The following is a 19842-nucleotide window of genomic DNA, read 5'->3' as shown; positions in this document are numbered from 1 at the left end:
CGGCTTAGTGTCACTGCGCGTTGGAAGTTTTGTTTGTTAGCATGACAACCTAGCTCACCTTCCGCCTGGCATACAGAACCCCCACACACACACACACACACAACACACACACATGCACAGGGTCACTATCAAAATAAATGTTACTGTGACAACCTAGCTCCACCTCAACAAGTAAACACAATAAAAATAAAATATGCTAATGTGACAAGCTATCTTCACCTCAACAGAAACACACAGACAGACAGACAGACAAACACACACACACACACACACACACACACACACACCTTAACGGCAGCCGTCTACATTACCCTGCTTGTGGTGCATTTGTGACTGTTGTCTGAGTTGCATGTTTATAATGCTTTCCACAGTTCAGTTCACCCTGTATTTTCCCAACTATTTCTAGAAGAGTCCTGAAGGAGAATCATAATGTTTTATTTAAACAATGGAACAACAAACACCCAGAAGTCTGGACGCCATAGTTCAGACACAGCTGTAGACAGTAGATATACAGTAGCCAGCCTACACTGTATTTACTGCAGATTTTTTTCACAGCAGAAGTTACCTACCTACGATTAATAAAAATAAAAATAAAAAGTCACAGATGATGGTCATGCAAACACGCGTGTATACTGTAGGCACATCAAGGACAAACGTGACCTAAGCATCAACCCCAACAGATCGCTGTGAGCGTCTAGTGGTGAGTACTCTGCGTCGTGGCCGAAGCAACCCCGGTTTGAATCCGTCCCTGACATGGCAAGGGGCGAAGATTTGATTTGATATTACTGTTATTATTGCTATTATGCTCTATTGTAGGCTTTTAAAAACTGTCATACTAACTTATGTAATGTTCATATTCTGTAAGTTGCTTTGGACAAAAGCATCTGCAAAATACTATAACCATACTATAAACATAACCATAAACATACTGAATATTAACAATGTCATGAGACATTGCTATTTAAAAAGGTCTAACTGACCAGACAAACACAAGTGACAATACATATCATGACCCCATTAATAACTTGGTTTCCTGAACATTATAAATGTTAATGGTAAGGTAAGAAATCAAACGAACAGATTTGACAGTGACCACAATGTCTCTTCTCTTCCTCTCTCCTCTCTCACACACACACACACACACACACACACACCCCTGCCTCCGCCAATCAGTGTGGCTCACAGATGTTCCAATGCCCTGGATTCAGCCGTCTCTCCTCACATAACCTCCTGCTGCGACTTAGCCTACCACCCACCTGCACCCGACAGTACTGCGGTGTGTGTGTGTGTGTGTGTGTGTGTGTGTGTGTGTGTGTGTGGTGTTAACAGAAACACAACAAAGGTATGTCAATGAAAAAAGTGGACAGCACACAAGAGACAAAGATAAAGTTCTGGAAGGACAAAAAATGGAGAGGGCATCCTAACCCCCTCACACAGACACACAGCTGTGACAGGAGCTACCGCTGATATGCAAACATGCACCTACAATAAAATAATATGTCTATGACTGGGGTTAACATTAATCAGGAAACACACACACGCAAATGACACGTGCTGACGTTGGTCAGTAAACACTCACATTAAAAGCCTGTGTGTGTGTGTGTGTGTGTGTGTGTGTGTGTGTCAGAGAGAGAGAGAGAGGAAGAGAGAGAAAAGGGAGAACTGGCATTTGGCTGGCCTCAGCTGGCTTCACTATGCAGGCCAGTGGGTCAGGGTAGAAATATGAAATATCAGAGCTGGGGTCAGGGCATCACTATGCAAACAACATGGAGTCAAAATAAAGAAAAATAAATACATAAAAACAATCAGCAAAAAGAAAACAAAACAGTCTCTGTGTCATTCATCCTGGAGATATTAATCTTGGTACAGTAACTAACTCTTCACCATGTCTTTCTATCTACACACAGAGCCCATGGTCATAATCTCTCCCTCCCTCTCTCGCTCTTGCTCTGTCTGTCTCTCTCTCTCTCTCGGTGGTCGATACTGCCCCCTGTGTCCACTCTGTGCCTCTGACAAACAAGAGAGCTGGCGTCGGAGCACTGTGACGGGGCTGCAGTGGACCCCCTCTCCTCATTAGTCACAGTTCTTCTTTTAATCTTCTCTCTCTCCTTCACTTCCATGTACAGTATGTTCCCTATGTTATGTACTTGGCTCACTCTCACTTTCATGCATTTGCTTTTCATTGGCCAGTCTTTGTTCTCTCTCTCTCTCTCTCTCTCTCTCTCTCTCACACACACACACACACACACACACACACACACACACACACAAACACACGGACACAGACACAGACACAGACACAGACACACACACACACAATCTATTATACCCCCTCTGTCTCTTCCTGCTCTTGTATTTTTCTGCCCCACACGTGTTTATGTGAGAGCCAAGCCGGACTGCTAATGTGGACCAGAGTCAACATCTGTCCCCAGTGCACAACAGCTGGCTGTGGATGCATGCGGCTGTGTACACACACACACACACACACATATATATACAAAGCATACGTACTGACCTGTTAAACCTTATACCAGTTTAAAGGCCTTGCTTATGTATTAAGAGCACATTCAAATATACAAATGCATTTGCGTTTGAAATGACGTGTAAAATGCAAAACAAGATAATGCAACTTAAACAATCCATGTTTCAACAATCCATCACTCACCTTTGGTGTGATGGGGAGGAGTGGCTGCGCTCCCTCTCTCGCTCCCTCTCCCTGTCTCTATCCCTCTCTCTTTCTCTCTCCCGGTCCCGCTCTCTCTCCCGCTCCCTCTCGTGTCCCCTCTCTCGGGTCTTCTCGCGCTCTCTGTCGCGTTCCCGGGCACTGTCCCGTCGGGAGTAGTACTCCCAGGCCTTGCCGCTGTCAATCAGCCCTGGCCATGACGCCATGCCTCCTAGCATGGGTGGGTACACACCTGAGAGAGAGTCATGGGAGAAAGCAAAAACATCACAGCAAGGGTGAGAGCTGGTCAAGAGGTGGACACACATACCATCTGGGTGTTTCGTCCAGAACGTGAGAACCACTGGCCGGTACCCCGAAACGCACAGTCTGGGTGCGTCAGGATCAAAGCGTTATTCTGCGATCGCCATCTACAAGCACAACGTTTCCTCTCTTCGTGTAGCCCATTGTAATGCTGAAGAAAGGACGCAGTGAGGCTCAGATCCCCTGAGAGGGAGAGTGTGTTTGGTAGCATTCCTATCAGATTCTCCTTACTGAATTTCAATGGGTTCCACACAGCAGGCAGATAGAGAGAGAGAGAGAGAGAGAGAGAGAGAGAGAGAGAGAGAGAGAGAGAGAGAAAGAGAGAGAGAGTGTATTTGTAACACTGGCTTTGGAAACACTATTCAAACAGTCGTGCTAATAAAGCTTTTTTGAATTTGAGAGAGAGAGAGAGAGAGAGAGAGAGAGAGAGAGTCAGACCTTTATACACAACTGAAGGAATTGAGAGGAGATAGAGAGATGAAGATAGAGGGAAAGACCAGTAGTATTTCCTCTAGTATTATGTATTGTAGTTAAAGGCACCCTTAACAGTTTTTGACCTTAACATAACGTTTCCAGAATCCTTTTGGCACATAACCTCATAACATGATGAACGGCACTTCTGCCATTGTCTCAGACCCCTCTGTGAGCGATTACCAAACTAGCAACTTTTCTAGTTCGGGGTAGGAAAAAATCCCCCCCTCCAAAATCGAAATGCAAAAGATCTGCAATGCTACAGGAAATCGGAGATCTTTTTCTACAGACTGCTGTCGTTGCATTCCCCCTATATTATATCGGAGTAATGTTCATACTTTGTTGGAAAAGACACATGTTTAGTTTGTTTATTGTTGTGCTTCTCATCTGTAGCGGGACCCCGAGAGTAAATCTTGTAAAGGGTGCCTTTAAGGTCTCCGTTGCTATGGAGCTTGAATGCTATTCCTCATGCTGTCACTTTAGATAAAAATGTCTGCTAAATGAATACGTGTAAATGTAAAGACAGACGAAGAGAGAGAGAGAGAGAGAGAGAGAGATACAGAGAGATGGAGAGAGAGACAAAGAGAGAGAGAGCAACAAAGAGAGAGAGAGCGACCTAGAGGTTGAGAGACCTGAGGCCTGGATTGAGTGTGTGTGTGTGTGTAAGTGTGTGTGTGTGTCTGAGTGGGTGTGTATATCGTCTCCCCTCCACCTGGTCAGAAAATCTGTCTTTGTGTCCAGGGGCTTTTGGCTTCCACTGCCTCACACACACTAATACAGCGCAGCACATCTCTCCTCAGCTGGGCCTGCTAGAAACACACACACACACACACGCACAAATGCAGACCTCTCTCTCCCTCTCACACACACACAAATGCAAGCGCTCTCTCTCCCTCTCTCTCCCCTCTCTCACACACACATTGATTTTTTTAGGACAAGTACCTAGTGATTACTCAGGCAGGAAGTGCTGAAAACAGACATTGTCACTACTATTGTTTTGGTTTGAAAGTGTGTGACTGGTGCCTCAGCATTCCATGCACACACGCGCACACACACACACACACACACACACACACACACACGAGAGGGTCAGACAGTGTGCTGTGACCTTATTAACCTGCGCTGGCAGTAATGATTGGTGTGGAAGCTAAAGTGCTGAAGCGCTAGGCTACTCTCCACTCGCGCATCGCTGGCACTTCTGCTCTCAAAAATCTATTGAACTGAGAGAGAGAGAGGGATAGAGAGAGAGAGAGAGAGAGAGAGAGAAAAGAGATAGAGAGGAAGACAGATGGAGAGAGAGGGAGAGAGAAAAGAGAGAGAGAGAAAGAGAGGGGGGGTAGAAAGAGAGAGATAGAGAGAAAGAGAGGGAGAGTGAGAGAGGGAGATAGAGATAAAGAGAGGGATGTTCTGACAGAGAGAGAGAGAGAATCTGTTTTGAGCATCTGTACTGTCATTTTCTCCCACAGTGCTGTCGTTCACCTTGCAATAAAGTTGGCTTCAGCACTGAACAGGTTTTATGCCCATTGCTGATATCCACATACATCCATGAGGATTTGGACGTTTATGAGAGGATGGACAGGAATCGCACAGCCAGAGATGATTTACATACTAGTGTTGTTAATCAGTGCATGCTAGTTAGATGCGTGTTGCAATCCAAGAACAGATTTCTGCATCTTGTTCCCAAACTCAGGATGTGTGATGTTCCCATCAAAACGCCATGCGTGTCATAGCCAACTCAAACATCTCTAACCCCTCTCGAGACAAGGGAGAAAAAGACTAGAAAACATTCCTCTCTACCTTCTCCTCTTTCTCCCTCCCTCTCTCTCTCTGACACACTCATACACATTACAGGGCAGCCGTGGCCTACTGGTTAGCACTCCACACTTGTAACCGGAGGGTTGCCGGTTCGAGTCCCGACCAGTGGGCCGCGGCTGAAGTGCCCTTGAGCAAGGCACCTAACCCCTCACTGCTCCCCGTGCGCTGCTGTTGATGCAGGCAGCTCACTGCGCCGGGATTAGTGTGTGCTTCACCTCACTGTGTGTTCACTGTGTGCTGAGTGTGTTTCAATAATTCATGGATTGGGATAAATGCAGAGACCAAATTTCCCTCACGGGATCAAAAGAGTATATATACTTATATACACAGTTCATATATGTGCAAACACACTGACCTCACACACACACATTCTTTTTGCACCAATCAGACGCCTGGGACTGAATCACTCAGAGCTTAGGACAGCTTTGCTGGAAAAAATCCGTTGACCTCTGACCCTGCCCGCTATGGTGGCCGTGACCTCCACATCGCATCCTTCGCCTCTGGATTATCCTGCGCCTGCTGGCACACAGCCCTGACTGCCGATCCACATTCCACAGCCATGGCCCACTGATCCAGGAACAGCCACAAGAGAGACGACGCGCACTGAGAGTGCAAAGCTCTGATTTACAATCCATATCTCACAGCCACAGGCAGTGATTCAGAATGTGTCACTCGAGAGAGACGACTGAGTCTAATCTGCATTCCACAGCTATCGCTACTGATTCAGGAACAGTCTCAAGAGCCACAAGCCCTGAGTTTACAATGCACATGTTAGCCTACAACCACAGATGCACTGAACCGAGAGACGTCACAAGAGAAACAAGCTCTTGACTCCCAATCTATGTTTCACACTCAATGGCCACTGATCCAGAAGCAGTTGCATGAGCCTCAAGCTGTAAATCCCAATCCAGATTTCAGCATACTGCCACAGATCCTACAACAGTTTCAAAATTGACTCAAAATCCATATTTCACAACTACCATAGCTGTGAAATATGGATTCTGAGTCCATTTTGAGACTGACCCAAGAATAGTCACAAGAGTTTGAAGATCTGAAATATAATCCACTGTTTCACAACAAACAGCAGCGATCCCAGAGCTGTTACTGGAGAGAAAAACCTGTCTCCAATCCAGATTCCCCAACTATCCTCACTGATCCAGCAGCAGTCTCAAGAGCCTCAAAGCTGGAATCACAATCCAGAATTCAGCGCTACTGTCACTGTTCTAGGAACAGCCTCAAGCCTTTTGAATAGCAATCCACATTTCAACAATGGCTACTACTGATCCAAATGTGTCAAGTGCTAGAGTGAATCTCCTTAATCAACATTTGACAACTGACCCAGAGATCCTCAGAGTCCTGTCTTCATCCCTCTCCTTCGTTCACTGCTGACACAGTATGGCAATCCATCTTTTACAGCTGCAGCCTCTGATCTGGGAACAGTCACAGGAGTGATACCTGACCCTCCGTCCCACTCCCTCATCCTCTCCTCTCATCCTCTTCTCTCCTCCCTCCTCCCTCATCCCCTCCTCTCATCCTCTCTTCTCCCTCATCCTCTCCTCTCATCCTCTCTCCTCTCATCCTCTTTTCTCTCCTCTTCTCTCCGCTCATCCTCTCTCCTCTCCTCCTCTCTCCTCTTCTCTCCTGTCATCCTCTCTCCTCTCCTCTCTTCTCCTGTCATCCTCTCTCCTCTCCTCTTCTCTCCTGTCATCCTCTCTCCTCTCCTCTCATCCTCTCTCCTCTCCTCTTCTCTAATCCTCTCTCCTCTCATCCTCTCTCCTCTTCTCCTCCTCTCTCCTCTTCTCTCCTCCTCTCTCCTCCTCTCCTCTCCTCTACTCTTCTCTCCTCTCCGCTCATCCTCTCGTCTCTCTTCTCCTCTCCTTTCTCGTCTCTCCCTGTCCCCTGCTACTGGCATGGCCACAGTATGTCAAAGTGATTGAGCTCCTTTTCCAGGGCCGAAATTACAGATGTCCCGGGGAGGGTGAAATGGCATCAGGTTAAAAGGGGGAGAGAGAGGGGCACCCCCACACACGCTTACACAGACACTCGCAGGCGCGCGCACACACACACACACACACACACACACACACACACACACACACACACTCACCTGCTGGGAAGGGGAATGGCGGGGCGGAGCGGGCGTCGTAGCCTCCTCCGGAGCGGCTGCTGGAGGTAGAAGAGGAAGGCAGTCGCTTAGAGGGGGGACATGTTTTGCAGACACACTGTCACATACAGGCGCGCTCACACACATACCACACACACACACACACACACACACACACACACATAAACACACACACCTATACCCGCATTTTTCTTTTCACATACTCAGCACTGCATTCAGTACATTACATTTGCTGCATACCAACATACTGACTTCAACCTCCATATAACCTATTTATCTTTTATGTAAATTGCTTAATACATTTGAGGTTATGTCAAACATTTGCCTGTGCCATATACCTGTGTTGTCCTCTCACGCACCCTCACAGTCACGCAAACAAAAACAAAACAAAACACGAGAAACATGGATTCAAATTCATCACCTCCAAATGTGCCAAGAGTTGTTGTAGCGTCACACTCCTAGGGGACATAGCTGCAGTGACACATAACATGGCATCCTGCCAGCCTCTGTCTGTGTGTGTGTGTGTGTGTGTACATAACACAAAACACACTCCGCCTGACAAACAAGGCCCTCTCCCTTATCAAGCCAGCGCCGGCGCAGGTTATATAACCGCACTCCAAAAATACAAAGACAAAAGGAACAAGGCCTGCCTATTATCCTCCATGGAGACCAGCCCAGTCTACCTGCAGGAGCCAACACACACTGAGCCTATTAAAAATCCCCAGCGATAAAGAGGTAGGATAAACCTGACCGAATGAAAGGGAAGGGGAAAAGGAAAAAAAAAAGAAACATTGAAAAAGAAAAAGAGGAAGAAGGAGAGAAAAAAAAAATCAAATTAAATTTGGAGATGGAAGTGGGTCTGCTCGCTACGTGATCAAAGAGCTTTCCTCCAACTTTAAGACTGCGTGGCGATTCCCCCACTCGTTTGATGTGACTGGCCCGTTGTCAAGGCGCAGCGTGCGCCTGCTAACCTGGCAGCCATGTACGAGTGTGTGTAAGTGGGTGTGCATGCATTTGCGTGCATGTATTCAGTGTGTGTGAGTGTGTGTGTGTGTCTGTGTGTGTGTGTATTTGTGTGTGTAGAGGAGGTATCCATTACTGATATTGGCGAAGGGGAGTCCAGCCATCCGTGGGCCTGGCGCCCCGCCTCACTTCCGATTGAAGGCTTCCCGTCGGGTTAAGGGGTCGATGGGAAGTGCGGTCCAAAAGGCCTCCTTTCCCACAGGTGCTGCTCCAAACACGCGTGTCTATAAATACCCCCTGGCAGAGACCACCAGACCGTATGTCTCTCTCTCCATCTCTGCTCATCCCTCTCTTTCTTTCAACACCAGCCAGATCCTACATCTGTCTATTGCTCACATCTATCCATCCCCTTTGCTAACTCCTCGTCTCTCTCTTTTCACTCTCTATCCCTCTCTTTTCTCCTCCGTCTTTTCTCTGGGCTGTATGGTAAACGAGTGCAGAGGCAAGGCGTATGGCTCTGTTTGTGAATATGAAAGCTGGCTGAGTTGGCACCAGCGTTGTGCTCTGCCCGCGCCTTGCTCCATCTCTCTCTCTCACCCCTGAGGGCTGAACCTTAATTAGTGCCCGCTTCGTGGAGACGGCTAATTACCAGCGCTAATAACTCAACCCCTAACAACACCCCCCTCGACGTTCGCCCAGCCAGCTGGCCCATCTCTAATCACCATTAAAACATAATCAGGACTTCATCAGAATGGCAGAAATTCGTCAATAAAATGCATGTTAATAATGCAGTACGCTGATTGATAGACTTGGTGATAATACTCTCAGATGCAGGTCCAGCGGCTTATTTTCCCAATTAAGTTCAAAGGTCATGACCCTTGTGGTGGGTCAAGAGGGAGGGATTAAGGTGAAAATGTTTTCTACATCAAGATCTATGGAGCCTCTGAGTCACAGGGGGCCAATGGCCAAGTAAGTGATGTTTGGTACAGGTGTGCCTCAGGGCATTCCCTCAGGGCCCCTCGTAAATCATTCAGCTTTTAAGCAAAGGCTTGTTGGAGTGTGTGTGTGTGTGTGTGTGTGTGTGTGTGTGTGTGTGTGTGTGTGTGTGTGTGTTTCGCTGTGTTCAAGCTTGTGTGTAGGGGAATGTGTGAAAGTCTGTGTGTATGTGTGTGTGTGTGTGTGTGTGTGTGTGTGTGTCTGTGTTTTTATATGTGGGCAGTAAGGAAACAATTCATAAATTATACAGTCAACGGCTGGCAGGACTTTGAGAAACGGAAAACTCCTAAAAGGATGTTTGGACTTGGCAGTGGGTCTCGCCTGTGAGAGGAACCATTCTTTTACCCAAGCGGGAGGAAGTGAGACTCCATAACAGAGTGGGAGAAGTGAGACTCCATAACAGAGTGGGAGAAGTGAGAAAGGTGAGAGCAGGCAGAAGACAGAAACTACACTACACAAAAGAGTTGCCCAGGTAGAGTGGAGAGGAACGAATAAAATGATAAAAACAAGGACGATAAAAATCAAAATCTCAAAACATTTCAGCAGCCAAGACCTTGGGCTGACAAAACAAAAGGCCAAGGACAAAAGATAAACAAATAACAACTAGAAACCATACCCATAAAAGGTGGGAGAAGCAACTGCAATAAAAAATCCTTGTGCATTTGGTGGCTAATTGAAGCCCATATAAGCGCATGCAGAGTCAGAGCCAGCGGCCACCTTTGGCTATCACTGAGGGGCTGAGGAGGTAAATCCAGCCGCAGCTGTGTCCAGACGCCTGGGGGGTTGAGGGGGGGGGGGGGGTTGAGGGGGGCCTGGGGGGCTGGTGACTGGCCTGTTTTCTTAGGGAGGACCGGAGACGAAGGGAGGGTAGGGATGAGGACTAGATGATGTTATTTTTGGGAGGAAAGGAGAGGGAGCAGTAGAAAGAGAGGGATGGATGAGGCCTGATAAACAAGGGGCGGCAGTCACAAACAGGGGAACTACGGCTTGATTCCTCCCGGCCATATTTGGCCACCATTACTGATGAGGAGGTGGAGGGACAGGGGGAGGTCATGGCCGCTATTTTGGAAATGCCATTTTGTTCTAGTGGAGATAAGCTGTGGCGTCAGCAAGCACATATACCACACCCACACATACACACACACACACACACACACATACACACACACACACACACACAACACACACACACACACACACATCATCATTCCTACAAACGCATCCATGTACGCACACACAAACATACTCCTGCCACTTGCATGCTCTTACAAACACACATACACACACACACACACACACACACAAATAAGCTAAGCATTCCCGTCAGTGAGACGACCAGACTCTCCAGATCTCCCCCCAAAATGCGGCCAGATAAATACTTTTCAGAGGCATGATAAAGAGGGTGGCTTCAGAGGTCCTGGACTGTCCTGATGAGAGATAGCAGACGAGTCTACAGCTCAGATCCTCCACACCACTCCTCTGACCAGAAGGACATACAGTATGCTGAGCTTTACCAGACACCGCTACCTTCATGCCTCCCTACCACCAGTTGTAAAGAACACTTCATATGCTGCAACGCATATCGCCATTTCTTTTTCCCTTCTGCTCATCTTTTTCCTCTCCCCCTTTTCAATGTCAGTGGTCATGTCTAATATCAGCCTTCACACACTACTACTTTCTCAACACACACTTAGGTCATCTGTCTGCCCCAATGTGTGTGAGCGTCTCGCTTACTCTCTCTCTGCTCCACTGTTTGTCCATCTGTTCATACGTCCTCCTGTCTGTCCACGTCTTTTCACCTGGGCTGTATGTCTTTCTGTGTCTTGCTGCACATTGTCTGCCTATGTCTGTCTGTCTGTCTGCCCACCTGTCTACCTGTGTGTCTTTCCCTCTGTTCACCTACCGACCTGTCTGTCTGTGTCTGTGCCCCCCCCCACCCCCCCCCCCCTGTCTGTCTATCTGTTTGTTTGTGTCTGTCTCTCTGTCTATCTGTCTTGCCTGTATGAGCTTCTGCTGATGGGGGAGTGGCTGCGCTCTCTGTCTCTGTCACTGCGCTCTTCCCTGCTGTGCCTGCCACTGGATCTCCTGCTTCTGTAGCGCAGCAGTCTGCACACACATACATGTACACACACACACACGTACACACACACACAGATGCACATGCACACGAGCACACACACACACACACACACACACACACACACACACACACACTCATCACTATGCTGTTCTTACTTGTACATATCTATATATAATAATTTTGTACATATCTATATATAATAATTTTGGGGGATACACTGACTGCACACATAAAAACACATGTAATGTACCCTGCTATCCTACATTACATGTCAATACAACCTGTTAAAACTCATGAAACTTCATCAACAATTAAATTCACATAGCAGCACACAAATTGTACTGTGGATACACACACACACTCAGGCACTTCGGCACACAGACACACACACAGAAGCTGCAGGAAGGATTTACCTGTCCAGTGACGTTATCAGAGAGGGAGGGGGAGCACCTGGAGGGGGAGGGAAACCTGCAGTGGGGAGACAGGGTGAATTATTACTGCAGCCAATAAAGACACACACACACATGCACACTAAAGACACGCACACACACATACATACACACACACTAAAGACACACACACATGCACACTAAAGACACACACACATGCACACTAAAGACACACACACATGCACACTAAAGACATGCACACTATCAATGCTATGCGCGCACACACACACAATAACACCCAAAAAGACAATAATAATAATACCCATGCACTCACACATATACACATGCCCAGCACGACACACACACACACTCACACACGTAGGATATTCTGAGTTCATGAGATTCATTTCTAGTAATGGTGTTGATGAGGAGAAGAGCGGGTGCTTACCAGGTGGAGGAACACTGATCGGAAGCCCTACGGCAAAGGAAGTAGGTATTATTCCAAATCCATATCAGCCAGAACACAACACCGCGCTTTTACATTCCACACGTACACACACACACGTAGTACACACACGCACGCATTACGCCACACACAATAATAACAAGTTACCCTTCATGATGTATTAACACATAATGTATCCCCTTTCTGCACCTAAAAGCACTGGCTGGAAGCAGATTATTGGCAAGCCTGTACTGTATTATATTTACACACACACGCCGCTTTCAATAATAGCGCGCACGCGCGCACACCGCGCAGGCTCTTCCCTCTGTCTGTTTCTAGTATAAGTATGGCATATATACTCTTGATTGATCCGGGTGGGGAAATTTGGTCTCTGCATTTTATCCCAATCCTGTGAATTAGTGAAACACACTCAGCACACAGTGAACACACAGTGAGGTGAAGCACACACTAATCCCGGGCGCAGTGAGCTGCCTGCATCAACAGCTGGCTTTCGGGGAGCAGGAGGGGTTAGGTGCCTTATCAAAGGGCACTTCAGCCGTGGCCCACTGGTCGGGGTTTCAACCGCAGCCCTCCTGTTACAAGTCCGGCAGCCGCTAACCAGTAGGCCCGGGTTGCCTTCTTATTTTGTGCAGCTCCGCCGAAGCAGAGCTTCCAAAATACCAGAACTGGGGCTGTTCCCCTCCACGAAATCTTTAGTAAAGGCGGTGGATTTTATGAGATGAAGAGAAACCCGGTGATATGTTTACATACCTCAAGCATTCAGCACAGAGACATACATGCTTTTAAAAAAACTGCAGTATTTCCCCTCGCTCCCCGTTTCTTCAAATGCTTGGCCTATGCTTATACACAGTCCTGACCGAGGCTGAGCAACGCCCCAGTGGCCTGCAACTCCTGCTGACCCCTGGCGCAGTGATGTTTCGAACAACAAATGGCCCTTTAAATTGCACACACTCGCACAAACGCTCCTCTGGCGCACACGTCCTATAGCACCATTGAAGAACACGAACACACACACACACACACACACACACACACACACATCTGGACGCCAGCCCTCTTTGTTTTTCCACAGAGCCCCCTGATGGGAGGTTCGCCCAGCGCAGAGTTTTCAACAACACCAGCGAGCTCAAAAGGGGCTAAAAGCTAGGAAAAAAACATATACACACACACACGAAAAATAAGGTTTGTCAAGAAATAAATAGTGTGTTTATGCGCGTGTGTCTTCCTCTCCCTTAAAGGCACACATTCTCTCTCCCACTCTCTCTCTCTAACATACAAAAAACTCTCTCTCTCTATCTCTAAAATACAAAAAAACTCTCTCTCACTCTATCTCTAACATACAAAATACACACTCTCTCTCTCCCTCTCTAACATACAAAATACACACTCTCTCTCTCCCTCCCTCTGTGGGCAATGCTAGTGGGGAGGAAATGTCGTCTCCATTTCAAATCCCTCCCTCCCTTTCCACATGGGGGGCCTCTTTTTGTGTGTGTGTGTGTGTGTGTGTGTGTGTGTGTGTGTGTGTGTGTGTGTGTGCGCATATCAGCTCTTTGATATCAGAGACACCTGGGCTCATGGGACACTCTCACAGTGTGATCAGTGTGATTCTAACATCTACAAACATGCACATATGCACAGACACACACACACACAATCACATGCACACACAACAAGTCACATTTACACACACACACACACACACACATACAATAAAACAAGCAGGCCAACTGTTGTGCACTGGAGCATCTGTTGGTGTGGTGCATGCAGCATCTGGCCTGAGCTATTTGATTCAGGCTGCTTGGGGGGTTTTGTGCCCTGAGGCCTGCACCGTCAGAGGGGAGACGCTACGCGACAGGAGCCTCTCTCTTCTCCTCAGGCAGTGGTTTTACCAGTGCACTCACACTCAGGGCTCCAGGTGTGAAGCACACACACACACAAAACACACTCACACACACACACAAACAGACTCACACACACACACAAACAGACTCACACACACACAAACACACTCACACAAACAAAAACACACAAACACACTCACACACACAAAAACACACAAACACACTCTCACACACTCACACTCACACACACAAAAACACACAAACACACTCTCTCACACACACACTCACACAAATACACACCTTGGCGTGCACACACACCGCAGTACACCTGCCACCACACACACACCTTGTGGCGCAAACATCCCCACACCCACACACAAAACATACATGTGCATCCAACAAACACAAAAGACAAGACAAAGACACAAACAACATAAGCCCCCCCATAAACATGCAGACCATCCCCATGTATAAAACATGCAGGTGTTTTACACATGTGCCAACCCCCTATACAGCAATAACATACAGCCAAACACCCCATCACTGAACATCTTTCCAACACACACAGACACACACACATACACACCTTGATTACGATACCCATAAAAGAGCAGATAAATTAAATCACAGTACATGCAATCAATACGGTTTTAACACTGATTAAACGGCTGCAGTGTGGCTGGTTCCTCCGTCCTGTCTCTCTCTCTCTTTTTTACCTCCTCTCTCTCCTTCTATCCATTCTCTTCCCTCTCTCCCTCACTTCCAGTATTTCTTTTCCTCCACCCATTCCCTCCCCCATCCTCTCTTTCTCTCTCCCATCCCCTCTCTCTCTCTCTCTCTCTCTCTCTCTCTCTCTGGGCATGCAGCTTAGGTAAATGAGTCCTAGATTTACAGTTGCCTGCCTGCTAACAATCCTCCTCTGTCCTGTCACACCAGTGCACTTCTTAATCAGTTAACAGGTGCCGGCGCGCCAACTCCTCACAAGAGAGTTTGCTCAACTCCACACAGGACACTGCATTCTCCGCCTCAACCAGTTACGCAACGTACACTATGGAGCGACCTGAACTCTCGGACACACACACACACACACACACACACACACACACAGACACACCTGAGTCTTGCTTGTGAGTGAGTGTTTGAGCTTGTACTGTATGTGTGGGAACCTAACTTTATCTGCCTGTGTGTTTGTGTGTGTGTGCTGGTGTGAGAGTGTGTGTGTGTGTGTACTGTATGTGTGTTGAGAGAGAGTGTGTGTGTCTATGTGACTGTGTGTGTGGAATGTATGTGCGTGCGGGGTGTAATCGTTTCTACCTGTCAGTGGATCGGCGCCAGCATCTGATTGGGCGGTTTGAGTTGCATGCTTGGCAGCACAGCACAGCCGGCTAATGGCTCTCAGGGTTAACTGCTGATGATGGCGCTGGCGTGGGCTTCTGTCTCTTCCTCATCCCAGTCTCTCTTTCTTTCTCCCCCCTCTCTCCTTCCTTCCATCTTTCTTTCTCCCTCTCCTTCCTTCCATCTCTTTCCCTCTCCTTTGCTGGCCCTGCCATCCTTCATCTTCTCTCTCTCTCTCTATCTTTCTATCTATCTTGTATTCATCTGTCTCTCTACTACATCTCTCTTTCCCGACATCTCTCTTTTTCCATCCTTTCCTGCCCCCCCCTCCCCCCTCGTTGCGTGCAGCTTTGGAGATCATTATGCTGTGGGCTTGCAGATTGAGCCGTTTCCCTGCTGACTTCCCTGCAGTTGTGAATAGTGGTAAACACAGACAACAGCCTGCTCTGTGCTGCTCGGTGCAATGTAGTGCAGTCTAGCACATACAAACACAAACACACACACACACACACACACACACACACACACTGCGTCCGTGCACATAAATACAAAACACACACTCACCCTCATGTTCTCTTACTTGTACACCCTTTCACTCCCTCTCATTCACACTCTCTCTCTGTCTGTCAGACACACACACACACACACACACACACACACACACACACACACACACACACACACACACACACACACACACACACACACACACACACACACACACACACACACACACACCCACCCACACTCTGCTGATGAGGCTGGAAAATGGCAGTGCTGCCATTCATCCACAAGTGGCAGTAGGCCAGGCTGACCACCCTGACTTCGGGTCACCCAGTGCTGAGCACACTGGCACTCACTCGCAAACACACACACACACACACACACACACACACACAGACAGACAGACACACTCACTACACACACACCACCCAGTCAAGCACTGCCTTCCTGCTTGACCGTTAGCCATGCATCATTCAATTTGCCAGCCCATTGCGGATGGCCGTTGGGATAAGGAGCGACAACATGGTGATTATATCTGCGACAGGACTGCAGTTAAATTAGCCTGTCAGGTTTAAGTAATAGTGCTGGACCTGCAGCGGAGGAGGCAGGGCCTGAGTGTGAGTCTGTGTGTTAGAGAGACAAGAAAGAAAAAAGAGGAGAGAGGAAAAGAGGAGAGGAAGGGATGTAAGCAAGAATAAGAGAGAGCAAGCAAGAGAGTGAGTGAATAGGTAAGAGAGTGGAGTGAATGATGTAGAGAGAGAGAATGAGGGAGAGAGAGGGATCAGGGAGAGAATAGAGAGAGCAAGCAAAAAGGAAGGCGAGGAGAGAGAGGATGTAGAGAGAGAGAATAAGAGAGAGAGCAAGCAAGAGAGAGAGCAAGAGAGAGTGAGTGAATGAGTAAGAGAGAGAGGGAGAGAGAGGATGTAGAGAGAGAGAGAATAAGAGAGAGAGCAAGCAAAGAGAGAGCAGAGAGGGGATGTAAGAATAAGAGAGATAAGCAAAGCAAGCAAGAGAGAGAGAGAGAGAGGTTCACTAGACATCCCACTGGGCGCTTTCCCTCACTGATCCCGATCCTACTGAATGGGCCGCGGGCACGTTCCCCCGTCATTCTCCCGCTGATCTCAGAACAGGACTCGCTGTCCCGGTAATGTGCCTGCAATGCAGTAGAACTTGTGTGGGACCCCTCTGCACTCCCCTCTCTCTCACCCTCCCTGCCTCTTCCTCTCTCTCTTTCTCTTCTCTCTCTACTCCCCCTCCCATCTCTCCAGCTACACCTCTGTCTCCCTCTATCCTCTCCTCCTTCTCTCCCCCTCCCACATCCATATATCCTTCCATACATCATCCCCCTCTCACACTCCGCACCTCCACCTCTTCAGCTACACCAATATATCCCTTTCTTCCCCTCCCTCTCCATCTTTTCTTCTCTCTTTTCTTTTTTCTCCCCCCCATCCCTATATCCTTCCATACATCGTCCACCCCACCCCTCCCCTCCCCTCCCTCCCACTCCACTGCTGCAGCTGGTCTGTTCAGCACATTGCACTCGGTCAGATGTGCTGCGCCGGCACTCTTGGTCGCCCGGGGCTATATTTAGCTCGCCCCCTATACATTAGCATCACAAAAGGAGCTGGGTGAGGAGAGGGCTGGGGTTGAACTTAAGGATGTCAGGGCCCCGCGACACCATCCAGGAAGAGAGGGATGAAAAGAGAGAGAGAGAGAGAGAGAGAGAGAGAGGGAGAGAGGGAGCAGTGAGGCACTTCAAAGCCACAGTGGAGCAGCACAGCAAGCTGGGGAGACGAGGAGGTGGGGACGAGGAGGTCAGCCAGGATGTGCAAGATGGCTGCATTAGAGAAGCTAAGCCATGGGTCAGACAGCACACGCAAATGCGTGTGTGTGTGTCTCTGTGCATGTATGTGTGTGTGTGTGTGAGAGAGTGAGTGAGTGTGAGTGTGTGTGAGTGTGTGTGTGTGAGATGGCTGTATTAAAGGAGTTAAAGGTACAGGACAGACAGCACACGTATGTGTGTGTACTGTATGTGTGTGTACTGTATGTGTGTGTGTGTGTGTCTGTCTGTCTGTGTGTGTGAAGGCTGCTTTAGAGGAGCTAAGGCACGGGTCAGACGGCACACGCATGTGTGTGTGAGAGTGTGTGCTTTAGGGTTGGGGGTCTCTGTGAACCCTGTGAAGAGGGCTGTGAGGGTCTGAATTAGGAGGCTTTGAAGAAGAAAAGAAGCCAGACACTCAGCTGTGCAAAGGGCCCGGAGAGGGTTCACTGATCTTTCCCTCCTTCTCTCCCTCTCTCTCCCTCTCTCTCTCTCTCTCTCTCTCTCTCTCTTTTTACTTTCCTTTTCTATCCCTCCCACATGTGTACCAACACGGGATGATCAGGAAGTGCAAGACTGACAACCGCCTGATAGGAAACCTGGAGAGTGTTATAGGCACCTGGCAAAAGACAGCGTGGACACACACACACACACACACACACACACACACACACACACACACACACACACACACGCGCTTCCAACAGCTGTGCGGGCCCATCTGGGTTCACCTCCATCTCAACCCCAGCCTTGGAGCGCCGGGCGGCGCAGCGTTATTTATTGTTCTTTGCTCTTTGCTTCTCCATATGCAGTGGAGCCTGCCTGTTTGAAGTGTGCACACTCCGCCAGGGCGCTCTTGTTATGAAACATAACACCGTACAGCGTGAAGCGCCGTATGTGGCCCAGGGACGTGACTGTAGCGAGTTGGAGAGTTGGACACACGGCTGGCCAGGTTGCGGACTGAAGAGTTTCCGAGGGGCTGACCATGGATGGACCATAGACTGTGGTAGAGACATTCAAAACCACCAGGCCCTACGTCTGGGGCTGAAGCGATAGTTGCTGATGACCAATCCCAGGATAAGAGATAACTCAAGAGCTGATCTGGACCTCAGCTGGTGTGTGTGTGTGTGTGTGTGTGCGCGTGTCAAGTCAAGTCAAGTCACATTTATTTATAAAGCACTTTAAAAACAACAACAATAGCTGACCAAAGTGCTGGACAGGCAAGTTAGTACGACTTGGTAGACAACAACAACAAAAGACAACAAAAAGTGAGGATAACAATAATTTACAGGCAGACAAACAAATAAATAAATAAACAAGACAATCAGACTGTGTCAAACGCCAGAGCATAAAAATGGGTTTTAGGTGAGATTTAAAACACTCAAAAGGAAGGGCCAGCCATTGTATGTAGGGGCAGCTCGTTCCAGAGTTTTGGTGCAATCACTGCAAAAGCCCGGTCCCCTCTGCTCTTTAACCTAGAACAAGGCACAACCAGCCAGAGTTGGTAGACCTAGAAGCCATAGAGGATGTCTGCACCGTCAGGAGATCTCATATGTACAGTGGGGCCAGACCATGTAAAGATTTAAAAACAAATAAAAGAATTTTAAAATGAATTCTGAAACGAACAGGGAGCCAGTGAAGGGCTGCAAGCGCTGGTGTAATATGCTCGCATCTTCGTGTTGTTCGAAATGAGCAGTAACAGTGGGGTTGATAATACGACGCCGGCGGGCTGAAGTGCAGGGTTTAGCAATATGACCATAAAAAGGGATTTCAAAGAGCACAGGCATATGATCAGAAAATACAGCGTCATGAACCTTAACGTTTTGCACAGGTAGCCCGTAGGATAATACCAGATCTAACGTGTGCCCCAGTATTTGAGTGGGACCAGACACAGACTGAACAAGATTAAAAGAGTCAATAATATTGAGAAAATCGTTTGACAGTGGTTTGGAGGGGCAACAGACATGAATGTTGAAATCTCCAACAATTAAAACACGATCATATTTTCCCATGATCCCAGACAGAAAGTGAGAGAAGTCCTGAATGAATTTATTG

The 19842-nt window shown here is 48.0% G+C and overlaps 1 protein-coding gene across 6 annotated transcripts in view; it reads right to left on the bottom strand.

Moving 5' to 3' along the window:
- fip1l1a (FIP1 like 1a (S. cerevisiae)) overlaps positions 1–19842 on the bottom strand; it is a 32199-nt gene that overhangs the window by 4339 nt on the left and 8018 nt on the right. For 3 of the 6 annotated variants that reach the window (XM_048253625.1, XM_048253627.1, XM_048253628.1), the window contains 5 exons: positions 12271–12297; positions 11847–11901; positions 11352–11459; positions 7377–7435; positions 2666–2915 (listed from right to left, as the gene is read on the bottom strand). In XM_048253625.1, the coding sequence (XP_048109582.1) occupies positions 2666–2915; positions 7377–7435; positions 11352–11459; positions 11847–11901; positions 12271–12297 (499 nt within the window). The remainder of the gene's footprint in view (positions 1–2665; positions 2916–7376; positions 7436–11351; positions 11460–11846; positions 11902–12270; positions 12298–19842) is intronic. The other 3 variants (XM_048253626.1, XM_048253630.1, XM_048253631.1) reach the window with 3 other exon arrangements.

The sequence above is a fragment of the Alosa alosa genome, chromosome 9 (assembly GCF_017589495.1).
Source record: "Alosa alosa isolate M-15738 ecotype Scorff River chromosome 9, AALO_Geno_1.1, whole genome shotgun sequence".
Classification (NCBI taxonomy): domain Eukaryota; kingdom Metazoa; phylum Chordata; class Actinopteri; order Clupeiformes; family Clupeidae; genus Alosa; species Alosa alosa.
The sequence above is the reverse complement of the archived record's forward strand: the minus strand, read 5'-3'. Positions and strand labels throughout refer to the sequence as shown.